At 43.0% G+C, this 17247-nt stretch overlaps 1 protein-coding gene across 2 annotated transcripts in view; it reads right to left on the bottom strand.

The window, feature by feature from the left end:
- Nucleotides 1–2091: 2091 nt before the first annotated feature.
- The window catches only part of LOC123749555 (phenoloxidase-activating factor 1), a 29162-nt gene continuing 14006 nt past the window's right edge, over nt 2092–17247 (bottom strand). For both annotated transcript variants that reach the window (XM_045731651.2, XM_045731652.2), the window contains 6 exons: nt 14784–14914; nt 14519–14678; nt 12870–12981; nt 12509–12696; nt 4538–4734; nt 2092–2720 (listed from right to left, as the gene is read on the bottom strand). In XM_045731651.2, the coding sequence (XP_045587607.2) occupies nt 2514–2720; nt 4538–4734; nt 12509–12696; nt 12870–12981; nt 14519–14678; nt 14784–14914 (995 nt within the window). In that variant the 3' untranslated portion in view covers nt 2092–2513. The remainder of the gene's footprint in view (nt 2721–4537; nt 4735–12508; nt 12697–12869; nt 12982–14518; nt 14679–14783; nt 14915–17247) is intronic.

Genomic DNA, 17247 nt, shown 5'->3' with positions numbered 1-17247 from the left:
GTGGATAGCCTCCTTAGCATGTTTTACTTCACACATTTCATTGTGATGAACAATGGACCTGCTAGTTCCAGTTTGCACAGTTCTACTTTCTTCAAATCCATCCAGGAGTTCTTGTCTAATGACACTTTTAAGGGACCTATTTGATAACTCAAGATTCCGTTCAATACTGTCTTTATCTACTGCAGCCTTAGCAAGGGCGTCAACTTTGTCATGTTCCTGCAGGCCAATGTGAGAGGGAATCCACAACATTTTTATATATAGCCTCTTGCTAAATATTCTTATATATCTACGTCTAGCTTCCAAGACAAGCACGTTATTACTTGATTGCAAACTGTTTATTGCTTGTAGTGAGGAAAGGGAGTCGGAAATAATTAAGCTGTCTACTTCAGTGTTGTCAATAATTTCGAGTGCTACCAACTCGGCTTGTATTGTGGACGCCCAGTTACTAATTCGGATATTCCTTTGAATTGTGCTGCCATCGGGCTGATGAGCAATAACAGCACTTCCTGCCCTTCCTGTAGCTGTATTGAGTGATCAGTCAGTGTATATGGTTTGTGCTATGTTGTTTTCAGCTTGTATGTTGTAAATGTGTTCTATGGTGCTTAATTTAGCAGCAAGCTGAGCTGTTTGTGATTAGTTTCTTGGTGGGGTATGCAGGGGTCAGGATGTCAAAAGGTACTATCTGCCAGGGTGGAAGGAAGTGCTGTACTCTCTCATCTGTATATACATCGTGCAGTCCCATCATTTTAATATGAGTGGCTGTTCTTTGAATCCATTTAGACTCACTGGTTCCATTTTGTGTATGGGGCAAGTAACAAAGTAAGTAGACTAACAGATGTCACAGCTCGTATAAGACTTGGCTACAAGTATCTCTGGCAGTTGGGCTTGTATAGGGATCTAGATGAAGTAAAGTGTAAAGTGTGTGGAAAAAGACAGGGACACACTCCAACACTATATCTTGGATTGTAGTAAAATTGAGCCTTATAGAGATAGATCTAAGCTCACTCTGTATGATATGGCAACCTATCTTATTACCATGGATAAATTACCTGAAATCAAGTTCAAGTTCGTCCTCTTGACATTAAACTCGCCTTTCGACAAACTAACACACTTCGTAGCAATCTAGTTCACACTGCTCCTCCTACTTCTAATGCTGCTGGTGTCTACTCTATTTCCTGTTCATCTTGTCCTCTCCAATACTTCGGCGAAACTGGCCGTACACTGAATGACAGACTTAAAGAACACAAGAGAAGTGTTATGTCTGCAGACACTAACAATGCTCTCTTCTGCCATGTGAGGGATTCTAATCATCCCATTGATTGGTCTTCCTCCAAAATAATCTTTCCTGCCTCTACTCTACACAGACGCCGTCTTGTAGAATCGGCTCTTATTAACAATGTACCCAACATGAACTTGAGTCCTGGCTTTGTTGCTGTGGACTCTTCCCTTTCACAGTATATACTCAAATGCTCTAATCTTTCTAACAAACGTGACTTAACATAAGCTTTCCCCCTTCCATTTCTTTCTTTCTCTTTCCCTTTCTTTCTCTCTTCTCCCTTTTTCTGTTCATTGTCTTCTACGCTCCCTTGCTATCCTCTTCTTATTCCTATTACTATCTCCTTCGGTGGTTATAATAGGAGCTGCCTCGTATGGGCCAATAGGCCTGCTGCAGTTCTCATTACTACTATCCCCTACACCTGACTTTCCTCCTCAGCTCTCTCTTGCCTATTTAATGCCTGTCCCTACCTGTCCTCATCACAATCGACTTGAGAATGGTCCAGGACGGACCGAAACGTCGTCGTCCTTTCAATTTCTAGTGTGTGGTCTGGTCAGCCAATGTTGTATCTCGACAACCACTGGATGAACCAGGTTAAAGGACCCGAGAGCCATGAGGGCACTACGAGTCAACGACAACTACAAAGGAAGATTGACAACGAGAAAGCAGGAGACGAAGAGCATAGAGAATAGCCGGTCCCAGAATGGTGTACGTGAGCCCCCTCACCACGACAAGGAAACACAATGAGGGAGGGGGGGGAGGGGAAGTTGTCTGAAATTAAGTTATTTCTAGCTGTGACATGAATACCATTAAAGTCTTTTTAACAATACATTTATTCATAAAAATATACACAAACAATACTGTATTACAGTATAATACATTCAATGAACAGTTTTGACATTTTATATATATATATCTTCAAGGTAGTGCACACTTATGAATTTCTGTTCAGAGCAATGTTTAAGAAATTGCCATAAAAACATTATATCACAATTTGTAACAATTTCGTTAGTAATCAAACCTAAGGATTGGTTTATATTCATCCATTCATGAGTACACAGCACTGACTATCCATCTATCCATTCATCTCAATCTTTTATCTTAATTAACCAGCAGCTATTGGTTACGAAGTAATTATTTGTTTAATCCAAATTACATGAACAAATTGTATATAAGTTTTCTTATAGGCCTATTCTAAGATTTTGTGTACTCTTGAATTATGTATTCTTAGTACAAATTACGGTCTCATATTCGTTTCAATCCAATTCCTGTAGTGAGAAACAGAAGTATAAACACCAGGTACATCTTTCTGACCACAGTTTACGGGACCATAGGACACCAAACCAACCTGCAGGAAGGGTGGACCTGTAGTACTTGACATCACTAGAGGGCCACCAGAATCTCCTCCACAAGAATCCTGTCCTTTGATACCTCCAAAGCAAATCTGTAAATTTAAAATTATGTCAATAAATGTTTTACTTACGGTATATGGTACGTACGCACGCGCACAAATGCAGATGTGAAACCCCAAAGGGTTAGGGAGTCTTTACACTAGTTAACTAGTGATTAAGGAACTAGATCTGATCCTCAGATCCTCAGAAAGACATCTAGACGAATACATCACATATGTGCCCTCACAGTTATTAATAAACACATACTTTCTGTGGTGGTTGGTGGATGAAAAACAAGGCAATGCGAGGAAAGACTTTCATGGGGCTTCCTACGCAAGATTTCCTTCCCACGATATAGAGACGCAACCCTGCTGTCGCAACAACGTTACTCTCGACACCATAGCATGTAATCTTGTGTAATATAATTGAAAGTCACCTTCCAGCATTATACAAACTCGCTGATCCTACTCTAGTTTAGTAGAATAACTCAGTATGTCTTAACTATGCATTACTGATTGCAAATCATGATAACCATTATTTCAGCAAAAGCACAAGCATAGTAAATGGAGACTTTGCGATATTGTTTTAGAGTACACTTAATGGATCTTTTTACATTTCAGTAAATAGATATCTGGGAGTAAGTAAACTGTCGTGGGTTACATCCTAGATAAGATCAGTCGTTAGACTGGGAACCCATTGATAAGCCTAACAGGCTTCCTGTCCACAACTATGGGAAACCAAACCACAAGATAAAAAATCAGTTTAAACCTTAGGCTGTTGCACATGTCCGTGAGCATTATAAGTAGATATGGCTTAGTATGTGTGGCTAGTTTCCACGAGTGTTTTAGCATCTGGGTTATTGGAGAATAAATGGGCTGACGTTCAGTTGTACTTTCGACTATTATAGATCTCTGGCGAGTGCCCATCTTATGGATAATTAGACAGTTCCCATGAACAAAGCCCTTTTGAGAACACGTCGTCTGTGTATCTCAAATACAAAAGAAGTGTATGTCATTCTTTACATAGCAGTAACTGCGGACCTGGTTGTAAAACAGTTGGTAGGTCATGTTCCAGGGAAACTAAGGTCTGAAGTCATCTATATGTTCGTGTACCCACCAGTCAAAAAAAACGCCTCTAGCAGTCACCGTAGTTGTATTTTCTCATCTTAGACCCAAAATAAGGTAAATCGAATTGTTTTTATAGTAATCTACTTTTTAACGGAGAGGCGGGAGCTACAGCTAATATGACATGACAGAAGGGTTGACTGCCATCAGATACCATAGTAGTGCTTCACTGAAGATTGAATATCTAACTTGAGTGCCAGTTAGCTACTTCTGAAACTTTTTTGTGAGCATCTATAGCCTGGTTGGCAAGACGATCTCATTGTTCAGGCCCAGGTTTGAATCTCTGACAATCGAGGCAATATGGGGCCTGACAGCTGACCGGACAGTGCTTCGGATTCGTAGTCCTGAGGTTCCAGGTTCGATCCCCGGTAGAGGCGGAAACAAATTGGGCAAGGTGTATTTCACCCTGATGCACCTGTTCACCTAACAGTAAATAGGTACCTGGGAGTTAGACAGCTGCTACGGGCTGCTTCCTGGGGGTGTGTAACAAAAAGGAGGCCTGGTCGAGGACCGGGCCGCGGGGACGCTAAGCCCCGAAACCATCACAAGATAACCTCAAGACAGATCGATGTGAATTATTATATACATTATTATACATGTTACAGACCTTTATTTCAATTATGTACAGCATTTGACAAGTAAGCATGGATGTTCACGAAAAATCAGTTATACGCTGAAATGCAAGTTTATATAGAACGATAAGTAACAAAACCCAAGTTATAAACAAACACGTTGTTTCCATTTACCTGTTCATCAACAATGTTTCCTCTGTAGCTAATACTGCAATTCTCTTTACTAAAGTATGGTAGCAAGACGTGCAACAGGACGCTACTGGTAGTACCATTCTCTGTGAAGCCCCAGCCAGCTATGAAGGACTTATGTTTAGGGGCAAATTTCGAAACGTCTAGACCTTGAGGTGGTAGACATACTGCACGAATCCATGCTGAAAAAAACATTACAATTTAAATTATGAATGCAAAAATCATGAAAAATTTGTTAATGCAGACCAAATAAACTCCTAAAAAAGTTATGCCAAAATCAGAGAATTATATTTGGCAAATTATAAATAAAATAGGAACTTTAAAGTTAAAACAAACAAAAATTAATTATTGACTGCTAATTAAATGGAAGGTTTAATAGCAATATAAGATGGTTACAACAGACAGGAAATTTGCTAGAATTATTGAGACTCCCCGTAGCCAACGACGGGCCATTCTCCAAGATACAGCCCATAAAAGATCATTACTGTTAGGTAAAGAGATATTGCATGTAACGAAACACGGCCAAACGTCTCGAGACGTTTGGCCGTGTTTCGGATAAGAATAGATTCCTGGTCAGGACGATCGTCCTGACCAGGAATCTATTCTTACTAACGGGTTATTTATTTTTTGTCTTTATAATATAGCAACAAATATTTACAATAAAAATAAGGAAGCATACACAGAACAGTACTAAACAGCACAGGATACTATACAAGCCAAAACACCAAACAAAACTGATACATAATACAGAAAATATACATACATAAGGACACGCAACATGGAACAGCGCCAGGGCGCACAGAACAGGGAAACAGAATTACATCATAGGAAACAGAAAGGCACGACAAAAACAACCAATACCACACAATAAAAAGAAAACATACCAGTGAAAAATAAACACCCACAAAGGCCACCAAACAAACGGAGGCCGTTACCACCACCAACACACACGGAACCTAAGAAAACAACGGGCAACAACAAGGGAAATGTAGGGGCACCTTGCAACCCCAAGTATACATACAACCACACCCAAACTGAAAGCAGTGACAGGAAGGCAATTAAGGGGGAAGCCTTCAACCCCAAACAAGCACACAACCACACCTTCCAACCTGAAAAAACAGGGGAACACGGTCACAGGAAAGGCCTAAGAGAGCAACGTACAATAAACTGACGAAAACCAGCACACCGCACACACACAGACAACGATCACAAAGAAGGAAGACACCAACGGACCCGCTACAAGACACTCACGCACACGTTGCCCGTAGTATACGAGAACGCAGCCGCGAACACGTGGGTCAACGACCAGGAATCACCCATACAGTCGGCGGCAGATTGTCATTTGACAACGGTATATCAGGCCCATAATCAGGACGAGGAAGCGGAAGCCCCAAAAGGAAGGGCCACAGAACCCCTTTTCAACACCAAACGCAAATCAGTACAACCACCGGCACCAGGGTCAACGACTCCCCCCCCCTCCACCTCTGTTCACTGGTACTGGAGGGTTCACGGGCAGGCACTGGCAAAGCAATCACCGCACCCCCTCCCCTGCTCCTCCACAACCACATCCACCCCACCCGTGTCCACTGTAGGTACCAATGTGGCCTTACCACCAGGGGACCGCGACCTGGAAGTCCTCTTCCTACGTTTCTGCTGAGGGACCAGCTCATCCGAACTCAACGTGTCCTGTAGGCGTCGAGGGGAAGGCACATCCTCCAATGAAGAAGCAGTTGGAGACGCCTCCCGAGACGACGGGCAAACCCCCCACGTCCAGAGAGCCCACAGGTGGAGCTAGTGCCCCAGAAACGCTCACCACTGTGGACGGGGACGCAATCCAGGAAGCCAGGATCACCATCACCACCACGGCAGGTGATGCACTGCGAACCTCCACCGGCACAGACGGCACCACACAAAGCCCAGTAGCCGGAGCCTCAACCCCACACACCGCCTCGTCGGCAGCCCCAGGTTAGTGTAAAGTGTAAATCCCAGCAGTGATAACAAAGATGGGATATCCCGCATCAGAAACATTGTCAGCGTCCTGATGCCAGCAACCAGTCCCTTAAAATACCCAGCGGAAACTAAATTCCACCTCACACTTAACACCTTCCCATATCACCCAAACCGCTGGGTTAAGATCATATCCGACATTTAAAACGTGCACCACGCTCCGCCATCTACGTCAATTTTACACTCAAGTTCACCACACGCACCAAACCGGCACCATCTGGCATTCAAAACGTGCAACCCTCACGCTGACAAAGGAACTGCCGGAGCACCTCCGACCGAACAAATTTCACTACAACGCGGCGATCTTGAATCAACTGCACACCCACCGGGTCTGTCATTGTCACAAAGGAGCAAGTCAACCAGTGCACTACCAATCGCTGCATAGTCAACAGGCATCGAAAAGTCCCTCCGAAGATGTTAGTTTAAGAGGAGGCAGAAAGGACCCCATCTTTAATCAAAGGTGCACCCTACCACACAGGCCACAGGAATGACCTTCAACCACCACCTCCATGCTCAGGTCGGCAACTGGGGAGCAACACCTGAGCACGTCCGCTCAGCAAAAACAACCAGTTCATCCTGGCGGGAGTTGCACGCTAGCTGCCGTGAGGTGCAGACGTGTCGCCTGGCCTCTCTGGTAGTTGGGATGTTTGCCACTTTAGTCGGCAGGGGGTGTGGGTGTCTCTACCCTCCCTGCTGTTCCCTCCTAGTTGGTGTGGACGTGGCGAGTTTTGCGATGGGCGGCCATGTTTCCCCTGTTGTGAGGGTCAACTCTGTGGGATTGGAGTTTACTGGTCGTGCGGGGTATCCTGTAGTGGAGCATGTCATGTGTGACGTGCTCCGTATCCCGGTAATGGACATCTATGGTGTGGAGCTGGTAACCGCTCACCATGTGGTTATAAAGTTTGTGGGCGAAACGGTGTACCGTGACTTTCTCCGGAGGTACAAGGGACGTACCTTGCAGCTGCAGGATGGCACCGGATCTGTGTCCATTACGGATCGTAGTGGTGCCATGACGTATGTGAGTGTCCATGGGGCCCCCCTGGAAATTCCCGAGACCCCTCCTCCGGCGCTTCTTCCAGTGGTTTGGCGCCGTCGTTAGTGTGCGGCTGCACACGCTTTCTTCTGGCAAGTATACCGGTGGGAGGACCAACATTCGTACCCTAGGGATGCGCCTGAGGTTGGACATTCCATCTTCTGTCCGGCTTTTAGGGTACTACGTCCAAGTGTACTATGCCCGGCAACCACGGACATGTTTTCGTTGTAGCATGTTGGGGCATCAGGCTGCTGGGTGCAGTGAGGCTGCGACTGCTCCTGTGAACATGTTCAAGGAAGAGGATTTCCTGCCGCTCCCTGTGGAGGAGGACTCCAGGGGTGAGGAGGTGGGCATCCCGATCGCTGCTGAGGCTCCCCCCCTGCGTCTCCGTGTACGCCACCGGGTGTTGAGGCGCCGAAGGAGGTTCTTTTTGCTCCGGTCGCTGTTCCAGCTGCTCCCGTGGATCTTCCAGGCGCTCTCAGTGCGTCGTCGGCACCCTCCTTGTCCTCGTCTCCTGCTGCTGCTGCGCGCGGCCCTGCGCCCTCGACTTGTGTCCCGCCTGGGATGAGTGGTGGGGTGGGAGACGCACTTCCTGCTGTGTGTGGCCCGGTTCCCCCTGTGCTCGAGGCTGCTGCTGTCTTGCGTCGTGCGTCCGTCCGCCCGGCTTGTGGGGCCCGTGCTTCTGGGTCCGCTTCCGCCTCGAATGATATATGTCCGATGCTCAAGCGCTCCCAGCGTTCGTCTTCTGCCTGGGCTGATGTGGGTGACTTCAGTGACAGTGAGGCTTTAACTATCAAGAGGGTGGTTCAGGGTGCTTCGCACTCTGCGCAGTTGGTGGTGGCGGAGGTCCATGCGCCTAGTGATGCTGGTGATGTAGGCGCCCGTCTCTGCAGTGCCTTTAGTTCTGCCTTCGGTGGACGGTTCTCCGCGGTGGGAAGTGGTTGCTCCTCCTGTTGTCGATGCTGTGAGTGCTGGTGCTGGCCGTGGCATCGTCATGGTGCTGAAGAAGGATGCCCGACGTGGGTGGTCCCAGCGGGTGCATCTTCCCGTGGGTAGTGTGGAGGCCTGTGCGGAGCCCGCGGTAGGTCCTAGTGAGCGCGCTGGTGTGCAGCAATGTGCGCCCCCTGGTGTGCCTCTGTGTGCGCCATCTTCTACCAGGCCCCCTGAAGTGGACCCCTTTCCTATCGTCTTGGCCTCAGGGGAAGTGCATGATTTTTCCACTATGAGTTTTCACATGACTGAGTGCGTGTTCTCGGTTCCGTGGGATCCTACTTGCGTTTGGGTTCTGCGAGATAAGTATTTAGTCCAGGGTATGCCGGACTTCATGCCTCGGCCAAATGTGTTTTACGGTCCTTAGGTTCCGGAGACCGCCTAGTTGCTTTGGGAGGCGTATTGTATATGATTCCCCGGCATCTCAGTTTCCGGAAAAGTATCAGTAGTCCGTGCTCTATTTGCCCGGTGCCTGCGTGCACGGGGAATGACGTTGTGTGTGTGTGAATGTGCGTGTGGATGTTTCCTCTTGGCTCCTGCGTGGGCTTGTTTCGGTTTGTTTGTGCTATTGTTGTGTTTGTGTTTTGCGGTGGCCCTTTCGGCGGCTTCTTAGATTGTTCCTGTCATTTTTTTTTTTTTTTGTACATATTTTCTGTGTTTTTTGTTTGTTTTGTATTGCTTGTTGCCATATTATCTTATTGCTGGTGCTTCATGTTCCTGTTTTGCTGGCGGCCCTTCAGGCAGATGATTCTGTGCTTTGTTCCTGTGTATTCTTCTGTATATTTGTTTTCGTGTTGTGCTTTGTTGTCGATCCTTCAGGCCAGTGCTTCTATGTTTGGTTTGTTGATTGTTACTTTGTTTTGTTTTTTTGTCATTCTTTGCTTGCATGTCACATTTGTATTCTGTTTTATTGTATTTAATTGCATGCGTGCATGTAAAAATAAATATAAAAAAATAGTTCATCCTGGCGGCATGCGAGCGACCCTAATGAATTATCTCTGCGAATACCAATTTTCATCGAGAGAATTTTAGATATTAGTTCTTAACAATATGAAGGGGTGACATCTAGCTCTGTAGGTCTTCCTTCCTGGCCTTTTGTAAATTTCTCAATATATATTGTATCCAATTGATGTGTGGTATATTTTTTTCAAGCTGTGGATGGAAGTGGTTTTATCAACTACCTGCAGTGTAGTTGATAAAACTTGCAAACTAAATTAGTACAGACTACTGGAATTTCCTTATATTTCTACGACTATTGCATTTCCCAGCTTCCACCATATCCTTTTGTCCTACTTTATAAATTTAAAGAGGCTGTATGTGGTGATCATATTTCCTCCCAAATGCAATGTCTCTCCACTACCTAACCTTACCTTACGGTTACCTTTCGATGATTTCGGGGCTCAATGTCCCAGCGACTCGGTCCCCGAGCAGGCCTCCTGGTTGCTGGATTGGTCAACCAGGATTGGGATTGAGGATTGAGACAATTTCCACAATTTGTTCTCAAAACAGAACACCGTGTTGCAAGGTTCAGCACTTGATAAAGTTTCATGTTTGCTTCACGAGATGCAGATTACATGCCGGTGCTGCATATTCTAGTACTGGTCTCACAAACGGGGTATATATGGTCCTAAAGGCCTCCTACTGTTTAGTTTTTATATGACGTTCTTGTATTCGCCAGCTTACCTTATGCTGGTGACATCCTGTTCATGTGTTCTGTTGGACAGTGGGAGTGTGTGTGTAGCCACCTAATTTTGGTGTGAGGGCTTTGGTTCTCGATCCACCTCTTCACCTTCAACCAACATTTAGAAACTGTACTTGTGGTCGATCTCGAACCCATTTTTGATGTGACGACTTATACTGAATTTTGTAACTAGCTCATCAAGAATGTAACTTGCTTAGCTAAATGAATTGTGGGGTTCAGTCCCTGAGCCCATTATGTGCCTCTGTAACCCTTTCCACTACCACCCACAAGATGGGTATGGGGTGCATAATAAATGAACTAAACTAACTAACTTCAACCAACTGGTGTATGGGCCCCAAACCTTAATGGCTCTGTCATATTTACCCTTAAAGCTGGGCATGGATTCTGCCTCTACCACTTCACTTTAGTTTTAGTTTAGTTCATTTATTATGCACCCTATACCCATCCTGTGGGCGGTACTGGAAAGGGTTACTGAGGCATATAATGGATTCAGGGACTGAATCCCAAAATTCATTTAGCTAATCAAGTTAGTCTTGATAAGCTAATTACAAAATTTAATGTATATTGTTGCATCATCAATTACTTCGAGACCGACCACAGGTACAGTCTCTAAGCTAATCAACTGACATATGTGGTGAGCTATAGTGTCATAATTGATGTTTAACCTGCACCCCCTTAAGGGGGCATATCAATGTAAAATTAAAAGAGGTTAAATTTGCTTATAATTTTTTTTATGAAATGGTTATAGAAAAGGCTGCAGCTGGTCCAAGTTTCATCATCACACCCTAAACAGACAAGGAGAAAGAAATAAACAACGAATTATGCAACGAATTTTCAAATAGTTTCAGGGAACACATGTGTCAACTAAAATCATTTCTATAACACTCAGATATTAAATTAAACACATAATAAAGGATTCTAGTGATCAGTTTTATCAAAAAAGTGTTTAGTGCAATAATATAATTTTTCAAAGTTACCCTTCTAAAAAAATATGCAATATATGATATTTATAAATTTTTATAAAATCAACAAATAGACTTTGGACTAAAATGTCTACTAGATTCTGTAGAAGCACAAACGCTACATATAAGGTGTAATTTGCATGTAAATTGATTAATAAATGAAAGCTCTGAAGTAATTTGAAGGCGTAAATTACTTTCCAGAGTAAAATAAAGATCCAAGTTCGGCCACCTGTAGCTGAGCTTGACTTCGACAGATTTCGTTCATAATTGGCACCCTTGCAGATAGGCATCCATTGAGCAAGGTGTGCAGGTTTCATGCAAATCCCTTGATAACAAACGAGAAAAAAATATTGGCCAAAAAAAGAAAAGAAAACAAAAAAATCCTAAATATAAATATATTGCACATACATATTACAATTATTACAAGAGTTTGTGCTTCTACAGCACATAGTAGACATTTTAGTTGACACATGTGTTCCCTGAGATTATTTGAGAATGTTGAACATTCGTTGCATAATACGTTGTGTATTTTTTTTCTCCTTTTCTGTTTAGGGTGTGATGGTGAAACTTGGACCAGTTGCAGCCCTTTCTATAACCATTTCATAAAAAAAATTATAAGCAAATTGAACAACTTTTAATTTATAACGATTTAGAATGATATGCCCCCTTAACCAGAAGGCAGCGGTGGAAAGGTTACAATCACCCACATTTACTACCATCTATGAGCAAATTGGGGCCATTTGGCTAAAAATTCTAGTAGTACACATTTTGAATGAAATATTTACACATTTGTTATAGAGTTGTGAATTTTGTGAATTCCATTTATTCACTATTCTGACGTTAAACAAATTCCTTCTAACGTTTGCGGCTTATTTGCATAATTAGTTTCCAAACGTGTTTCCATGTTCATGTACCACCCAATCCATATATTCTATCGTTTTAGTTTACACGCACACACCCCTTTCCCCTCTTAAATTTACTTCCTCAACGTCGTGATCAAAAGATAAAAACAAGTTGAGTTCAGAAACTACACGAGAAGTGGGTAAGGGGGTCCTTACCAGCCCAGCCCCGTGTGTGTGTTTCGTTGTGGTGTTTACGAAGTCTTGAATTGGTTCCAAGTCTAACCTGTAAATCTGTTATATATCCGAGTTTGTGTGTTTTAGCTCACTTAAAAAAAATTTAGTGGAGAATATATGAGAACTCTCTACTATATATGACTATACAGTATAAAGAAAACTTAAAATGATAAAATATTCACTTACGTGTAGACAAGTCGATGGATTTGTTGAGTCTGATGAGAGCAATATCATCAGAAAATTGTACTCTAGTATTATAGTTGGGGTGAATTATGACCTCTTCATAAGCATTGTCCTGGGCCTGGGGAATACAGACGATACCTAGACAGTCTAGGTCGCTTTTTAAATCCCATTCTCCTAAGCGGATGACTTCACTAAAAGAACAAATAAGATTAAAGTACAATGCCTGTACCATATTATATAAACAACAAATGAAAATTTCCAAACTTATCCCACGGGACATACATTATGCTATCAGTTGTAAATTATAATATCTACAAATTTTGTTACTCATGTTTGATGCTTAAAGACAATTTTCTTTACTTACAGTTTCTTTCCAGCTAATGCAGAAGAGTGTACACAGTGCGCAGCCGTCAGTATGTACCTCTCGTTAATAACTGACCCCCCACAAAGGAACTCTATCCCTGGGAATCCAACCACTGAAAAGTTTTAAAAATAATTAAGATGTACAATACTCTTGTAGGGTTGACCAGTTCTCACAATAACAATTAATAAATTATTTAGCATTCGATTATATAACGAAACTTTGACAACTTCATTTAATACAAAATAATTTAAATTACACGCTAGTTATGCAGGCGATGAGTCACAATAACGTGGCTAAAGTATGTTAACCAGACCACAAACTAGAAAGTGAAGGGACGACGACGTTTCGGTCCGTCCTGGACCATTCTCAAGTCGATTGCGTAATCGAGAATGAGTCATTCTCAATCGACTTGAGAATGGTCCACGATGGACCAAAACGTCGTCGTCCCTTCACCTCCTAGTGTGTGGTCTGGTCAATCTACACGCTAGTTATCTTTACGCATTTACTACAAGCTCACTTATTCACTGACAGATCCAGAGACTTTGCTTCTTTCTCACGTCCACTGTCGCAAACTTTTTTCTTTATTAAATAATATACAATATAAAGATCATATTTACATCCATTTATAATGGAAAAATACTACATTACATATAGTTTATACAATTATCAGTAAACCAATGATGCATACCATCGTGGGCCATGAGCCTTAAACCCAAAATGTTATATGTAGTTGATCCTGCCTCGTAAGAACGTCAATATTTTGTCTACTGAGTAACCCTCCTGCCTGCCTATTCTCACACAAAAAATATAATTAGAAAGTAGTATAATTGTATTCTTAATTTTCTTGAATTTTATGTCAATATGAAACATTAAAAACCTCATTAAATCAACTCTAATGCTTGATCCACATAAAGCTTTAAGAGTGTCTGTAATCCAGTTTACAAGAACAAATTTTTTTACTTACCCAAAAAAAAACATATTTTTCTCAATTTCAATACATTGATCACACCTATTGTTGTCCTTAATTCCCAGCCTATCATTAGTAGGAAGGGTCTCGTGAATATAGCAAACTCACCAACTCCCACCCACTCAATCAAGCTATATAGTCGTAATGGCTTGGCGCTTTCCCTTGATAGTTAGTCAATCAAATCCATCCACTCACACCTGTACAAACTATTTAAAATGAAGGTATTCCTGTAATGTATTTTACATCTTTGTCATGTCTAGGAGAAAAAACTATTTATTCCCTATATGTTATTTTGTTTATGATACAATTATAATATAAAACTGTTTCCAGGAACGTACATCTTCATATATATATATTCACAATATAAAGATGCACGTTTGTAAGTAGGCTATATAAAACAAATGATAATGTTTCAAAATGGTAATTCAAAACATGCAAGTGTTAAAACAAAATCTTTATAATTAGCATTCAGCTACATTTTGTAACATTTGCCTTCTGCGTCGGAAATAAATAATTATTATCACCATATTTGTTTTAGATTATTTTACACTGGAATCAAACAAGCAATCTAATAAAAAAAATTCCCAGAACCACATCTGATCAACAGATCAGGTTGTAGACTGGGATCTCCAGAACCATGACTATAGGTTAACGTGTAATTACTAGTATCAGTGCTTCTAACCTGAATATCCTAATGCAGCTATCCAACGATAAGCACCTAAAGGCGCAGCTGTTCCTCCAACGACCTTGTCGAGGTCTGCACCCTGACCGCAGTTCCTAGGCAACAATGAGGTTTTGGGGGTGGATGGTGGAGTTGTTGTTGGTTTGGACGGACAACACACCTGTAAAATATGAATTACTGTCCAGTTTCCCCCATGAGCAATAGTGTTTTGAAAGACTATACATCACTTATGACATCAAATTAAGCAAGAGGTATTTAAGCCTACCTTGGGATCTGTTTCATAAGTACAAGTGGCTCGCCGAAGAGCACTGATGTTCTCCAAGGTCGGTTTCTCGAGTAGCTTCCGCATCTCAGGACATTGCGACAGTGGAATGCAAGGGTGTGGACAGTCAGCTCCTGATGGATTGCATGTAGCCTCAGTCAATAAAGTTTAAAATTATTGTCAATATATAAAATTAAATCAGTGTTGAACACTTCTGTTTATGTGTTAACTTCTATATTATAAATTCTAATTACTTAAATTAAATATATTAAATTCCAATATTTAACTAGTCAGAGAAATGATTCATACGAAATAGTTTATTAAATACAACACCTTATAATCATTCTGTGGAGTGAGATGGAAGGCTTACAGTGGATTATACTAATAATGACATTCATAATTGGATCCCAATATTATTTATCTAAGAAAGTTATAGTGCTAGTTAGCTATTTTCAGTAGAGGATTTGATACTAGAAAGTAATGGCAGCTTTTGGCCTCGTATAGCAACAGGCATTCTGCAGTTTCCTTTATTCTCATGCTTCTCATTTGATAATTTAACAATATATGCACTCGCTCAAGTAAAATGTCCCATCCACATCATGCACCACACCCCACATCCACATCATACACCATACCCCCACCCACATCATGCACCACACCCCCATCCACATCATGCACCACACCCCCATCCACATCATGCACCATATCCCCATCCACATCATGCACCACACCCCCATCCACATCATACACCATATCCCCATCCACATCATGCACCATATCCCCATCCACATCATGCACCACACCCCCATCCACATCATGCACCATATCCCCATCCACATCATGCACCACACCCCCATCCACATCATGCACCACACCCCCATCCACATCATACACCATACCCCCACCCACATCATGCACCACACCCCCATCCACATCATACACCATACCCCCATCCACATCATGCACCATATCCCCATCCACATCATGCACCACACCCCCATCCACATCATACACCATATCCCCATCCACATCATGCACCACACCCCCATCCACATCATGCACCACTCCCCCATCCGCATCATGCACCACACCCCCATCCACATCATGCACCACACCCCCATCCACATCATACACCATACCCCCATCCACATCATGCACCACACCCCCATCCACATCATACACCATATCCCCATCCACATCATGCACCACACCCCCATCCACATCATGCACCACTCCCCCATCCGCATCATGCACCACACCCCCATCCACATCATGCACCACACCCCCATCCACATCATGCACCATATCCCCATCCACATCATGCACCACACCCCCATCCACATCATACACCATATCCCCATCCACATCATGCACCACACCCCCATCCACATCATGCACCACACCCCCATCCACATCATGCACCACACCCCATCCACATCATGCACCACTCCCCCATCCACATCATGCACCACACCCCCATCCACATCATGCACCACACCCCATCCACATCATGCACCACTCCCCCATCCACATCATGCACCACACCCCCATCCACATCATGCACCACTCCCCCATCCACATCATGCACCACTCCCCCATCCGCATCATGCACCACACCCCCATCCACATCATGCACCACACCCCCATCCACATCATACACCATACCCCCATCCACATCATGCACCACACCCCCATCCACATCATGCACCACTCCCCCATCCACATCATGCACCACACCCCATCCACATCATGCACCACTCCCACATCCACATCATGCACCACTCCCACATCCACATCATGCACCACACACCATCCACATCATGCACCACACCCCACATCCATACCTGTTAACTGTCTCACGGGACAACAAACCCATCTAATTCCTCACGCTCTCTGGACAACCTCCTACATAGCGTAACGGCCGTCGGGAAAAATGAAGTGAGAATGGATAGAAGAAAGTAAGCTTCAAAGCAATGCACTCACAAACATAGATGAAATTACAAACAAAACAAGCGAACTTGGGGAAAGATCACAAGAAGAAATCCCAAATGTAATAGCACTCACAAACAAAATTTGTGATAAAAAATGCAGTTTCTACACAGGACTGGAGTATGACAAACAACATGTTATCACTTGCAGTCATAGATCCGTCTGTCACTTGCAGGAATAGATCCAGACTGTTAATTATGGAAGACTTCAACCATGGAATGGTAGACTGGAAGAACACAAACCCACATATAATAATAATAATAATAATTTTTATTTAGGTAAGGTACATACATAAAGAGATTTTACAAAGTTTGTTGGCTTTATAGATAGAGCTAGTACATACAATGCCTAAAGCCACTATTACGCAAAGCGTTTCGGGCAGGAAAAACATTAATGACTAAAGCTTAAAACTAATGGGTAAAAAGAATAAGATGTGTTGAGTACAAATAAAAATAGAGGTAAAAGAGGGGGGAACATT

The sequence above is a fragment of the Procambarus clarkii genome, chromosome 40 (assembly GCF_040958095.1).
Source record: "Procambarus clarkii isolate CNS0578487 chromosome 40, FALCON_Pclarkii_2.0, whole genome shotgun sequence".
NCBI lineage: Eukaryota > Metazoa > Arthropoda > Malacostraca > Decapoda > Cambaridae > Procambarus > Procambarus clarkii.
This window is presented reverse-complemented; position numbering and strand designations above follow the sequence as displayed.